This window comes from Echeneis naucrates, chromosome 1 (assembly GCF_900963305.1).
Source record: "Echeneis naucrates chromosome 1, fEcheNa1.1, whole genome shotgun sequence".
In the NCBI taxonomy this organism is placed as follows: domain Eukaryota; kingdom Metazoa; phylum Chordata; class Actinopteri; order Carangiformes; family Echeneidae; genus Echeneis; species Echeneis naucrates.
Genome location: NC_042511.1, coordinates 8,055,316 through 8,070,552, shown reverse-complemented (window position 1 = coordinate 8,070,552; position 15,237 = coordinate 8,055,316). Strand labels below are relative to the sequence as shown.

General features: G+C 41.5%; 1 protein-coding gene across 1 annotated transcript in view; it reads left to right on the top strand.

The window, feature by feature from the left end:
• The first annotated feature begins 6,500 nt into the window (after positions 1 to 6,500).
• LOC115040381 (neuronal acetylcholine receptor subunit alpha-7-like) overlaps positions 6,501 to 15,237 on the top strand; it is a 40,999-nt gene continuing 32,262 nt past the window's right edge. The window contains exon 1 of the mRNA XM_029497376.1: positions 6,501 to 6,785. Coding sequence (XP_029353236.1) covers positions 6,716 to 6,785 — 70 coding nt within the window. The 5' untranslated portion in view covers positions 6,501 to 6,715. The remainder of the gene's footprint in view (positions 6,786 to 15,237) is intronic.

The following is a 15,237-nucleotide window of genomic DNA, read 5'->3' as shown; positions in this document are numbered from 1 at the left end:
CCCCCCTGTTTCCCCCTGCACTTGAACAGTCTGACCTCAGCCCACCCACTCTATTATTCACAGCTAAAGATCTGACTCAGACAGACAGGTGTGTGTGTGTGTGTGTCCGTGTCTGTGTGTGTGCACGAGTGCATAGTTAGGAATGTGAGACAGAGCGTGCTCGAGAAGGGCAGTGCGTGCGGATATGTGTGTGTGTTTGTGTGGACACTGACAGGCTGTGACAGGGCGGAGTTTGAAACGCTCTAGATTCCACATAAATAAACAAGCTCGCAGGTCTTTGGAGGGAGAAAACCTGTAAAAATATGTGAAACACCCAAAATATTCTGAAAGCATCTTCTTCCATCAAAAGCATATTGAATGCACTTTAGTGTTATGAAATGTATAATTTATAATAATTCATAATAAGAAACATAATTGAAACTGAAATTCTTTTGGCTACTGACCCATGCAAGCCATAAATTATCATTTGTATCACTGATATTTGCCTAAACCATTGCAGGTACAACACAACAGGTTATAAGACGCCCTCGGAGGAACACCATTTCTCTGGGGTGGACTGGATATCGGGCTGGCTGCTTTGCTAACTTCAGAAGAATAAAAGAAGACAAAGACAAAGAGAGGCAAAATGAGAGTAAGCATTGCTTTCTACTGCTGGAGGTAGCTCTTGTTAAGAAAAGGAGTAATGCTGGCTATACAGTGCTAGTAAAACTTGAGTAAACACAGTGGGGCCAAAGCCATGGACTGTATATAACAATGGATGTAAACTCCAGGGCTGTAAAGTGAATCCAGTGCTGAAGAGCCTTAAACCTGCATTTTTATCTAATGACCATCAGAAGGCAACTCCACTGGCCGTAAAAAGTAGTCAGGTTGTATTGAATTCTGGGGCCAGCTGGTCTTCTCAATGGATTCATTACATCAGTAAACGGCTAACTAATGAGTTTATGGTCTCAGTCTCTAGTTTTAAGGAGTTGTCAATACAATATGATGTCCAAGTGTGTCAAATTCAGCCCTCCTCAAATTCACGTCCCACCAATTGTTGTTACAACTACTTCTTCAAAAAACCAAGATGGTGACGGCCATATAACAAATTCCAACGAGCTAACGGGTGTCTCCCCACCTGAAAACTCATACGCTATCCTCGCAAAAATCATATGACTTTTCAAAAAGTTTAAACAACATTTCCACAAAAGAAAAGAGAAAAAAAGGAAAGAAGGAGTGAGCTCACTGTTAAATCCAATTCCATATTGGAAATGCCAGTATTGCATCTTAAAGTCGGAGTAGTTCTTGGCAGAAGCTCAGGGGTCAAATACACAATAATAACTCCTGCTGGGCAACATTCAGGCAATTTGCAGCCTCATCTGGCTTTAGTATTCACTTCTCATGTACATACTTCATTTTCTGTCACATCAATGTACAGCTCAACTTGCAATGAAGAAGATGAATCAAAAAGATGATTACAAGACCATTCTGGGGATTTTCAATACTCATAAAGACTCAATTTTCTGCCTCATGTGTGTTTTCACTGCTGTGAATCGGAGCTCATCTGGATTGAAAGACTTTAAACACTTTTTCCATGAGATCAGTCTCACATAAATTATTAATGACACAACTTCAGGTTTGACTCTTTGGGGGAATTATGGTGTGTGGTCCCGACTCCATGACTGCAAGCAGCGTTGCACATCATGTCTGGGAGCAAAGCAATAACACGGCTGTGTCTCATCTGCGGTATGCCAACATCATATACATCAACTGTGTGTGTGTGTGTGTGTGTGTGGACCTTGTCAATCTTCAACTCCACCGCCAGTGGCACGATAGGGCTCTGAAAAGGTTGTTGTAGATGCAGAAAAATTGTTCCGTAGGTCACCTCAGCTTCCCCATTTGAAGGCGTACCGCTGCATTTCAAAGAAAACACTGTCCGATTTCACCATGACCTTTAACTTTCATGCTCTCTGTCACAACGGTCGGCCCTTCGAAGGTATGCAGTATGAATGAGAAGTGTCACCTAATGTTTCCTTTTTTTCTCAGTTTGAGAAGACAATAGAATGTGAAGAAAATGACAGAAGAGACAAGAGGCAGAGAACAACGTTAATAAGCAGAGGTTTGATCTAAAAGGTTACAAATTATAGATTTTAACGCAAGCCGAGCGGCCATGTCCTGTGTAAATAAGTAAATCTGCTTAAGGTCACATTACATCACTGCTTTCAGGGACAGAGCACATTGGGTTTTAAAGCTTATCAAGATCATACTCAGAAAGAAACTAAAAACACAGTCATAGAATCTGACCAGTTCAAAACAAAACCAGACACTCCAACAGCCAGGCAAAGGGACACAATTGTCAGGCAAAAACTCAAGAAAACCGGGAGAAATAACAATGCACAAGATAAACTCAGCAGGAATCTGTTAAAACGCTGACAAACTGACAAGACGATCTTCCACAGCACGAATGGAGAACACAGCTTAAATTCACTCAGAAGAACACAGTGAGATACAGGTGCAGCGCATTAGGGTGGACAAATGTAATCACACAAGAGGGAACAAACAGTCCAGGAAGTGATCTGCATTTCAAAATAAAACAGGAAGTGGGAAACTGAACCTAAGAATAGACTCAATCAGCTAACAGGCCCTGACAAAGATTTGCTCCTTGGCTTAAAGCTGCACTTACCAACATAAATATATAAATGAAAAAAGAAATACCATCGTGCATTAAGTAAAAAGTAGTAAGTAAGCAAAAAAAAAAAAAAAACTATCCTGTCCATCTCTGCACTAAATGGAAAAAGTTAAAAAGTTAACCTCTGTGAGGTCAGCTTTCCACTCGATCTTCTCAGTGTCAGTGCCAAAAGACAGATAAGCAAAGTTAGCATACAGCTAGCAGGCATTGTGGAGTATTTAGCAGCTACAGGTCCAGATATTTCCTGTCAGTCGGTGGTGACCAAAACACAGCTTAGAGAGCAGCGACTGTAAGACTTGAGTTTATAACACGACTCTCCATCGGAATGAGGCAAAAGCTTTACCCTTCAGACAAAGGGGAAAAAGTAACTTAGAGAAGCCATTGGTAAGTTTTGCTCGTGCCATTCTCAAAAAAGTGAGTTCAAACTTCATCCCTTAACTTGTACAGAGCGATGGAAACATTGGATGAAATGTTAACGCTTGTCTTTTTTCTTTTTTTTTTCCTAGTGAAGTTTTCATGCTCGTCACTTTGTAGTAACGACGCCCGCTTGCCCTGAAGGTTTAGTGCTGCTCTGGAGACATCAGAGCTTCTTGTTTTGTAAATGCAACAATGACTGAACCTCTTGTCAAGTGCCGATCACTCCCACTCACTGCCAGCAACAAACTATGCTCTGTGGACGAGAAAACTAACAAACAACCCCTTTAATGCACGTCTCCATCAGCTACTCTTTGAAACGAACAGTTGGGGGGATTTACTCTCCAGCTGATGCCATTGAACCACTGAAGAAGAGGGTGAGTGACATAATGCAAGTGAAAAGTCCCAGATGAAACTCACATGGTAAAAAAAAAAAAAAAAACCCAGAATAAAGACATTTGTTTGTATCATGTATTCCTTTTTTGATTGTCGCTCTCCTATTTCTGAGTCTCACTTCTTCATGAGATTTTTGTGTTATTCATTGATTGATTCTTCTTTGATGTTTCCACTGTGTCTAAGTGCATTTGTAATTTGCACAGTACAATGGCTGACTGGTTAGCAGCACAAAGCCAAGTAAATGTAGTATTGCTCCATGGTGGTGGATGAGGGCATTTGCTTGCTACCACACGGACCACATTGACCGTAACTTGTCTGTCTTTAAATTTGACACTTACACCACACCCGGTGGATATGGTTAGAAAATCACAAAAGCAGGTGACTTTAATTTTAAGTTCTAATTGGCCTTAAATGTTGCTTTTTTTGTCTGAATGTAATTGTGTAACTCTGACGGCCATCTGAACAGAGAGTGTTGTTTTTCACATCTACATTTTTATAAGCTTTTTCTTTGATAGTCGCCTCAATCTAGTGATTTCCCTTCATATAGATACATTCACATTACATATGGATCTAACACAATGAAATCCACTCCGACATATGCAAAGGCATATGCCTCAGCACAACTCATATGTCTGCCTTATGCTAGATGATTCTACATGAGATGTTGTTTATATGTTTATTATATTTATGGCATGGCTGGAGGCGGCTGCACTGTATACTATATGTTAATGTGTTCACTGATCAAATGGGAGGGGGGGTCTCTTTGTTGGACTTTAAGGGACGACATATGAATACAGAACTAAACTGTAAATAAGACAGGTGCACACACATAAAAACAGAAAAACCCCAAATACACACACAGGAATAAAATGGAATCCCTGCAGGCTCAGCCAAAAGGACATTTATTCAATGTGAGCTGATGGCAGACTGTGTCCACGTACGACACTGTGTCCAGACCGACGCCTGAGGGGGATGGAGGGAGAAGGACAGGGGAGGCAGCGAGGGGGGTTCACACACTGAGGCTGAAGTGAACGGGAGAGGGAGAGTGATAGATAGCGAGAGCCAGAGAAGCGCTGCAGGCGCTCCTGTAATGGTCTGAAGACATAACCGAGTCTGATGCTCACAAGCAGAGCTGAGAGAGTACAGAACAGACGAGTGGGAGAAAGGAAACTGAGAGGAAGAAGAGAAATGGAAGGCCAAGGAGGAGGAACAGGCACGAAAGAAAGGAGGCTCAACAGGGTGTTGAGGGGCGGATGAGTTAAGGGAGAAATAAAAGAGAAAACTCAAGGGAGCAGGAGATTGCAAGAAAGGATGACTAAGAGGGAAACAAAAGTAGAGAGAGAACATTAGGAAGATGATGCATAAAGGGCGGGGGTGGCATACATGAGTAAGCTTCCAGCTCAGGAAACAAATCATCAGAGCATCACACCGACCGGCAACCTGAAACGTCTCCATGCACGCTAATGAGGTTGCACACTGACTCCCACACACACACCTGGGTACACAACAACACTCCTCCTCATGTGATGGGAGTGTAAGAGGTGCTGCCTGTGGGCCCTTAAGGTGTTTGTCTGCCCGCTGACGGCACCACACAGCCGAAGCTCAGGCAAATGTCTTGTTAGAGACAATTATGTGATGCAATATGTTCTAACAACTGGCCACATGCACCAAAATTCAGCACGCTGGACGGCTGCCATGTTGGATTTAAGATGCTTTCAGTAGATTGTGTTAATGTGAAGTTGTGTTCATCTAATCATCATCTGCACTGCTGCGGGAAATGCTCATAACGCAGCATCTGTGGAGGATGTCCCTGCTTTAAGACATTAAGCTGATGTTTGCAACATTTTTTTTTAAATAAGAAATGTGGAATTATAAAGGACTAACTTTTTTTTTACCCTTTAAAAAAAACAAACTAGTAAGCGGCTTATTGAACCGATTTCAAAAAAAAAAGGTTTCATTGTTTTGAAAGTCAAGCCCCTCGTGTAAGAATGAAACAAACTGATATTGGGCAGCAGAGTGGTTGACACCATGTCCCAACAACAAGGTTCTGCGTTCAAACCCTTCTCTGCTTGAAGTTTGTATGTCCTTTCACTCTGAGCGTTCCAGCTTCCTCCTACACTCCATGGACTGAGTGTGAGTGTGAATGGTTGTTCGTCTCTTCATGTCGGCCCTGTGATGGACTCGATGAATCCCTCATTCACCCATTGTCAGCCCCATGACCCTGATGGATAATTGGTATAGATAAGAGACTGATGGACAAAATGATATCATGCAGAGCAAAAGGCAGGGTGGCTGATGCTGATCAATACCAGTTCACTGCCTGGGACACAGCTGAATAATAGACGTTAAATAATTCATTCATGCACTTTCAATTCATTTAACTTCAAAAGCCAGAAAGAATTGAATAACAACTGCGAGCCAGAGAGGTTCGTACCTTTTTTCATCCACAATCCGTGAGCAAATGTTGGGGACATCCATTCAGCATCTCAGCTCACCTACAGATCACTGGAACATCACATACAGAACAGATTTCACTTCAGTCATTTTACAAAATGTGTTACTTTTCTTGGCATCAGCTCCTGGAGGAAAAATAGTCACACATGATGGCGTTCGATGCAGTCTGACTGCCCTGGCGGAGAGAGGACAAAGAGAAGCGAGAAGTGAAGGTCTGGGTGGAGTGGGAAGGCAATAAAGGTAAAATCATAAAGGAAACGACTTGTTTATTTGTTGTTTGCTTTGGTTCTCCCACCTGGAGGAGGAGGAAGAGACCCAGGATGAAGCTCCTCCCAAAGAAAAAAAGAAAAAGCTCATATAAAAAGTGAAATAACCTTCACATCATTTTTCACCATTCAGTTTACATGAGGAAAATAGAAAAGTTTCCAGAGGTGCATGGGGGCGGGGCTTATCGACCTCTGACGGAAGCCCTTTGGGTGCGTGGTCATCTTTCTCCGAAGTCATCATCCATAAAGCGGAGGAGGACGAACCCGGGATGACCGGAGGAGACGCGCTTTGGCGGATTTTGACGCAGCGGCGGCAGGAGGACAGGGGGACAGGTGTCTCCCCGCACAGGGACAGGACGCCTCTAAACAGTCTGAGAGAGAAGCAGAGCTGAACCCGAAGTGACTTCTGAGGCGGAAGTCAACTAAGAACACACACTCACGAGGAGAGGAGGACTCCGGCATCCCAGAGAGGCAGACAGAGAGACGGCTTCGGAGGGAGTGGAGCTCCGCTGCTGCCATGGAGCGTCGGAAGTGCGCTGGATGTGTCCTGATGGGAGTTTACCTTTGGGCCACACTCTGCTGTCAAGGTGAGTCAGTGACGGACCTGGCTGTGCACGCAAGTTTTGTTTTTGTTTTCTGATTCTGTCTTCATTTCCTGAAACGCTTGTGCTTGAAAAGACAGCTCCGTAGCTGCACATCTGGAGCGACAGGAAACATCTGCATTCACAACTGTTAAAAAAAAAAAAAAAAAAAAAAAAAAACATAAAAAAAGACATGAATGGGAGTTGACTGCAGTTTTTTTTTTTAGCTGAGAATCTTTTCTTTATGTTCTATTTGTGTTATTATGAGGTGTATTTCAAGGCTGAATCTCTTGCACTTCACATTTCAGACTGAACTTACTCATTTGAAAAGCTTGCAGTCAGTGTGTGTGTGTATTGAGCCTCCTTTAACAGACAACATCTGGCCCAGAATAAGGAGGGCGTCCCAGCCTGATGTTGGCCTGCTCATCCCCTCAGTGTAATCTACAGCTGAAGGATTGTTAAATGCGTGACAACGAGAGGACTTTCAGAGGATAAATCCCTGCTTTACACTCCATAGCTCAACATGACTTTAGCATAATCATATTTTACTAACACAGTCTGCTGGTGGGACTTTTTTTTGGTACCTTTGCTGTGACTGGAGCAGAAAAAAAAAGCCCCGTTATTCAAACAGCTGACGTTCACAATGCGCAGGCAACAGTTTGTGGATGTGGTTTCAAAACCTTCCTCAAATTAAAGTAGTTGGAATAGTTGGGCAAATTAACAGGTGATTTGCACATAATGCTTATGCCATTAGATAGAATCTCCACTGCAAGAGATCTACACGTATAATTACCATTCACCAAACATCTACCTGTTTTGCCTCTTGCTTCTCTCTGGATAGCACGGTGAGGAGGATTTAAGATTTAAAAGGAGGTTCATTCTCTTGTTCAAATATTTAGCTGTTGTTGTGTCCACCTTTGCCTCTAGACACCAGCAGTCAGTGTGCGAATGAACAGTAACATGCAACAGTACCAGTTGTCTTACTTACTCCAGACAGATGGCATTATGGTAATTATGAATGGAAGAAGAATATGAGGTTAGAAACTACTAGTTTTATTTATTTTATTTATTCTATTTGCAGCTGAATTAATTTTAGGCTAGAAAAACACCTTTTGTGCCCCTAAATGTGATTAATAAAAACTAGCTATAGTTTTGGATCTAATGAATCATGTATCCAGGTTTTCTATTGCTGCTGATTAATTGTAATTCACACTCTAACAGCCTCAGTTGCCTTGATGACAGACACATTTAATCTTTTATATTGTCCTTAATTGCTTTTGAGTTATTGTATAACATTAATAGACACCACATTTGTAAAATATTTTATATTCAAAATAGAAAATAAATAATTATTTCCAATTTGTGAGGAGTTCCTTGATGTGACAAGCTAACATATTACCATCGCTCCACTTTGTAGTTCCCATTTGCCCTGCCAACTGTTTAGCATCAGCCCATTGCTTTGAATTATAGTTATACAACTTTCCTGTTGAGGTTCAGCCTCACTGCTCCCACCAACTTTGTGTATTCATTCAGAAAAAATAAAAATTAAAAATAAAGCATTAGTGATTAAGAACATTGCCAGTCACCTCCTCAGCACCAGACAAAAGCTGGTGATCACAGTGGAACAAGTTTCAACTAAGGTGCAAGATAATTCCCTCCGGTTGAGACCAAAGTGGAGCTAAAAAGTGAAAGTATTAGAAAGTCTCTACTACTTGTGAATGTGAGGAAAATGTTGAGGGTTTTTTATGATCCAAGGGCAGCCACAGGAAAGGCCACCAAGAGACCTTGTTTGATGTTCTTGAAGAAAATAAGTTGATCCCATCAGAGCTTGTTCTGTCTCTTTTACTTCTCAGTTTTTGGTCTGTGTTGATCTTTTACAGACACGGCCAAGTTGTTTAGGTGTTAGAGCCCTGAGAGGTAAATCAATATTTAAACGGTCTCCGGACGGACTCAGAAAAGGATTACTGGTATTTTGCTGCATGTGCGTGTGTCAAAAGAGACAAATTCAATATGAGCAACAAAATGATGTCATTATCAACAATAATGATTATAATGTTAAGCATTGCTTATTTTCACCAGCAACACTGGAGAAAAACATTGCATGGCCATCAGAGAAAAATGTATTATGAATAAACCAAAATGTATGTAGTTACAATAACAGGATGTAAAGTATTTGAACAGCAGGTTTCTCTTTTATCGGGATATATTTTTGCTCAGAAGACAGAGCACTAATTGAAATATGAGGACCTTTATCCTCTCAGCTATTGGCCTTTTTAACAGGCTGTTATTCTCCTTCACAGCTGTTGTTAGTACTGACATTGTCACCTCCTCATTTTCACTGTATAGTGGTCCACTGTGTATTTTATGTCTTTTATTTACTGTGTATTTATTGTTCTTCCTTGTGCCATTCATTTTGACAACCATCAGTGAACCAAACTGCCCACTTGGGGGACATTAAAGATTGATTGTAGTCTAGTTAGTCTTTGCCCTACTGTCCTCAGACACCCCCCTTAGGGTAGAGATAATATTGCTGAAAGCAGCAAGCTGTCTGGCTTCACCTTCTGGCACTTCAAAGCTCCAATATGTTGTACAGTAAGACGGGAAAGCCTGGGCTGTGTATTCTACATATTCTCAGGTGTTCTGCACTGTACTCAGCCCAGTTGTTCAATATGGCCTACTAAGAGGTTGAGTTAAGTATAATTTTATCATTTCAGTGAGCTGAACAAGAGCATCGTGATTGGTTAGTCTTGTTGGTTGCCTGTTTTGTTCCTCATGCATCTGTGAGTGCTGTCTTAGTGCGATATGGTTCAAGTTCAAAAAGGTATCATAAGATCACATAATGAATGCAAATACCTAGATTAATGAGAACTGTATTCATCCTCACGTATCCAAAGGACAAATTTCTCCTTTACAGAGAAATTACATATTTACAGAAACACATCATGCCCCTTAGCTGTGCAAAGGAGAAGGAGATCACACAAAACTTGGTTTATGGCTGAACCACCGATGGCCAGATCCTGATTTTACAACTTCCAAACTGGACTGACAAAAACAGACAACACTTTGATGATCAAATCAAGTCACATTTTCCGACAGCACAACCAGCTGAAACGTGCTGTGAGAGATTGCTTATCTTTCTCACTATGGCATTACATTTGCCAGGCAACAAGCAGTTATCATTAAATTCCTCCTCTGGCAATAAAACACCCCAAATCCTACAGTTGGTCCTTTAACCTGTCTCTCCCAAGATCAGAACATTTATGGATGTGACTTGGGAATACATGACAAACCTGTGAGAGGCTTTCACTCAGTGGATTGTGATGGCTGTGAGTGTCATTGTCTATGACAGTAGAAAAAATTTGCTTGCTGTCCACACCAAGTCTGTAAAAATGATTTTGAAGACAGTGACAGCTTTCAAGGGTGAGGAACTCATAAAATGAATTGCTTGTACATCTATTGCTGCAGCATCCTGATTGTAAAAAGAAACCCTTTTGACAAGAGCGCTTAAATGACTGAGAATGAATTGAGACCCCCAGTGGACTCTGAAATGGAAACATGAGAGGACACCAATGCGATTTGGAAGCTGTTTGAATTTGACTGATGCCATCAGGTTACACCACGGCGCTCTCTGTATTGGTATGATCAGTGTTTCTGGTGGCATTGTGAGTCATCTGGGCTCGGCAAATCAGAGACCGTTGGTTTTACTGCTGAAAGATGAAAAAAAAAAAAAAAATCACTTGCAATCTAGAGAATGCAAGAGAGGTGGTAAGTTCAAGTGTGGTCTGGTCTTGGAAATCTGGGGCAGGGTCTTGTCAGCTGAAAGCTGTAAGAAAAAGGATCAGGCTGTTTGTGGGGAATAATATGCAGGATAAGAGCAACCAGAGAATGAACGAATGCATTCAGAATGTGTCAAAGTTTTTTACACTCAATATACAGATGAAGCCTGACGTTTACAAATGCTCTCCAGATCATTAATCTTCTTAAAAATTACCTGTCTGGGGTCAGTTAGGATCACTGCTTCATCACAGAATAATTGTAGTTATTGATTTACTTCAGCTTTAATTCATCTCATCACAGTGTGACCTAGTGGCAGAGAGAGCAGAACTCACACAGATCCTATCGCTCTCTTGCTCACTTTTTGATACTGTCGGTGATGTTATCTGAAAAGCTCAACATTTGCTAAATTTTTTCTCCAGTTACTTAAAATCTGGATCTTTCACAACTAATTTATAGCTACAACAATCAAGGTGGGCAGCACAGCTGCATAGTGGTTTGCGCTGTTGTGTGTGGCGTTTGCTTGGTCTCCCCATATTTGCGTGGGTTTCCTTCGGGTATTCTGGTTTCCTCACACCATCCAAAGACATCATGTTTGGGTTAACTGGTGACTCTAAATTGTCTGTAGGTCTGAGTGTGAATGTGAGTGATTGTTGGTCTCTGTCTGTCTCTGTTTGTTGGCCCTGTGATGGACTGGTGACCTGTCCACGGTGACCCCACCCTCACCCAATGAGAGCTGGGATTGGCTCCAGCACCCCCTGCAACCTGGAAATGGATAAGTGATAGAAGATGAATAAATAAATGAACGACCAAGGTGTTAAAAAAAAAAAAGAAAAAAGAAAAAAGATAAATCCTAATTATTTTTCTTAAAACTGGATTAAATTTAATTTGAGCCCCTGGCAGGCAATTACAAGACGGAAATTTGGGCATATAGCATACGACACTGTTGACAGGTGACCAAATAAACCAGATTGCCATCATGATTAAAATCATTTGTCTCACATAACATTATCATCACGGTGGCACCAAAGTTTATCATAATGTGTTGTGTGTGTTGTTAGATTGGTTTAAATGTATTTGAATTCAGGAAAAAGAACTATTCTTTTTTCAGTAATTGTAATTTATTATATGTGTCCCTCCCACTGGAAACCACACAGAATGGTGCTGCAGAATTCGTGTCAAAGTGTTTTTCATCTCAGAGCCCCCACTGATATTCAGTTGGAAAGTGCCTGGCACACAGCTTTCCACTGTGACGCTCAGCTGGCCTGATGGCACCACTGACTGTGGTTGTTTTTTTGTTTTTTTTTTAACCCTTCTTTTCCGGTATTGATTTATCGGAGTGATGCAACTTTCTCGTCACTGACTTTCCTGAAACAAATCTGTGTCTCTGGTTTGAAGAGTCAACTCAGCGACGGTTGAATAACTTTTTACCCGGGGACTGTTGTGTATTTAAGATGAAAACGTTTACAAGTAGGCCGAGAGACGTGTTTGGTGAAGCTCAACACCATTTGTGCCTGTAAAAAAAAAGCACACATTGTTTTATCCCACTGAAAATGTTCAGTGATGTTTGTGTTAGGTGTCGTCCTGCTGTTCACATTTGTGATTGTGTAAGGTAATTCAAATCTTCTTACATTTCACAAAATGTTGGTTGCTGGCACAACAAATTTCTATACATTTGTGTATGAATTGTGTTTGGAAAGTCGGGTTGGATGTGGGTACGATGCCATAATCTAGTTTCTGTAATATATTGAATTTTTATGACTCTTATTCTTGTATTTACCAACCTGGCAGGGACTACAGGCAGAAAACAGCAACTGCCAGAACTTTGTATAGATTTATGAGCTCTATTCATGCTGCCAATTCCCTGTCCTGCAATTAGATTCAAATCTGCTGCCTGGTGAGGCCACTTAAGTATCCTTCTGTGAGGAGCCATCAGAAGTGACTAGAAAATGATGCACATTGTCATGAACATACAGTCACACAAGTTGAATCACTGAAACTATGTTGGATTGGTACTCAAGTGTCTCAAATAAACATTCCCCACACATCACAGCACCAGCAGCAGCCTGAACTGTTGAATTTGGTTCGTGAATTTGTGTGGTTGACACCAAATTCCAAGCCGAGCATCAGCAAAAATCCAGATTCATCTGGTCAGGCCACAGTTTTTTGGTCTTCCATATTCCAGTTTTGGTGAGCATGTGTCAGATTTGCTTTCTTGGCTTTCTTGGCTGATGAATGAGCGTTGTCCTCTGCTGTTACAGCCTGTCTGCCTCAGGGTTCGATGCATTGGTCATTGCTCAGCACTGGTGGATTGAGCCTGAGTTACAATAACCTTTCTGTCAGCTTCAACCAATCTGCCCATTGTCCTCTAACCCACCCTCAGAAACCTGGATGTTTTTTTGTTTCTGGCGCCATGCTGATTACACTCTAGAAGCCAGTACGTGTGAAAATGCTGGGAGGTCGGCAGTTTCAGAAATAATCTTATCTAATCAGCCCTCTGGAACCAACGGTCGCACACATCCCATTAGTGTTTGTTTTTTAGCATTGGAAAACTGCAACGTGATGCCTGATTGAATAACTTAATGAATAAATATGTGTACAGATGTTCCCGTTGAAATGCTCTGAGTGTACATATGGAGAATGGGTTTTGTCTTGCAGCTCCGCAGGCCTCGTTCTCACGCTTTTCTCCACTTCCATTTCTAAACCATGGGGATCATAACCACCTCTGAGATCACAGCTAAAATAAACTGTGACTAAAACACAAACATAAAAGCTTTACAAAGGATTGTGCTGATATGATGTGAAAATCCATAAATTCTGAATAGATGGTATATTTAGTTTGACCGACCCACAGCTGCAGCTGCACACACGTCAAAGGAATCGAGGGAGACAAAGTGTGAAAGGAGGAAGGGGACAGTGACTTTTCTCCTGTTTCCAGGCCTGGTCGCCCTCAGGCCAACACAACACTATAAGACGGTAATCCCGTCTGCCTTAAATCCCTTGTGACCTCCTTTAACGTAAGAGGTCACGCTCTCAGCTGAATCCACTGGGACAGCAAAGCACTGTCGGACAAGAGATGGGTCGAGATGAGTTTTTGTCACTATCTTTTATGATCCCCTACAACAAGAGCTGTAAATACACTTTCTTTTTTTAATCTTTCATGAGTACAGTGGATTGGAGGAGACTTTTCACCATGTATTTCAATATATCATATGTTATATTGTCCTCTAGTGAACACTTTATTTGTATTATACCAGTTCAGAAACACTCAGATGTGATTTTCGCTCTCAGCACCGACCCCACTGGGTGGTTTAAGAGATCTCGCAGCCAAAACACTCTGGTTAATAAAGAGACGAAGTAAAACCGTTCTGTGCCATTCTTCCTGCCATTAAAATAACACGAATTACATCAACACACATTAAACATATTTGTTACTATGTGCACTTTTTGTTACCAAATTGAAAAACTGATACATTTGTCTTAATGGTGTTGCTTAAATGGCAATGGCTATATGGTGGGGGGGGCATTGTAATCTTTTGATGACTGAGTCTCAGCAAGTTGCGGTACATTATGAAAGTTTCATATTAATCCATTCATTCTACAACAGAAATCTTTTTCTTTTATCATAGAATAATCCACATTACATGGGCGGACACAGCAAAGCAAAAGGTTAACTGAGATAAGTGTTTATGTGTTTACACATCAGACACAGCTATTATTAAAGGCGGTGATTATTATACGAGGTAAGAGCTTAGAGACCGCAACACTGACGGATGTTGGGTTGCGTCGCATGTGTTGCATGTTTTTGTCACGGTGAAGTGACACACGGGCTGGCTCCAGACCTGGCACTGAAGTGAACAGCTTTAAGTACATATATTAATGCACCCAAGACTCAGTGAGGGTGCCTTTCAGATCCGATCCCTTGGACCACATGGTCCAGACCATGTATGGTCACATTCTTTATATACAGTAACACAGTAATGTGACAGGCAGATCACCGTCTCTTCTGACGTCTTCTGCCACAGCTTCATTAGTCCTGCTGGTTTCATAATGAACCAAAAATATTCTATTACTTCAAGAGGCTAAAACCTTATCTCATTGTCGAGCTGTGCGATGATTCGCTCAAACCCTGAAAGCCCCCACACAGGCGAGAAACAACGGAATATATTCATTTATTTGTATACAAAGCAGAGAAGTGAAATCAAATTACCAGTAGTCACTTGAGATGCATATGTAGATGCATGTTAATGCCTGGTCTGAACAGGCCCACACTGTAGGTGGGTAAAACCAAGATTCTTCAAGCTCATTATTAAAATCCACCAGCACTACTACGAGCTCACGTGGAAGTGTAGGTGTGTGGAAATACAGCACATGGTGAAAAGGAAGGGCAGAAAGGAAACAATAGGAAAGACATTATACAACTAATGAACTGCAGATATAAAGCATCACATATGGGACGTTGTAGGGATGAACACTGAGTCCGCTGGAAGTTGCTCTTGATGCTAACTGAAGCTCGGTCTAATAACAGATCCACAGACGCCGCCTGGGGGATACTCATCACTCATCGCTACTAACAAACAACAGAATGCATGCAGGCAGTACATTACTGCAGTCTACCTCTAACAGTAACAGCTCAGTCTCTCCAAGGAAGTTGCATAAGATGTCTGTCTGTTCCTGGAGATGG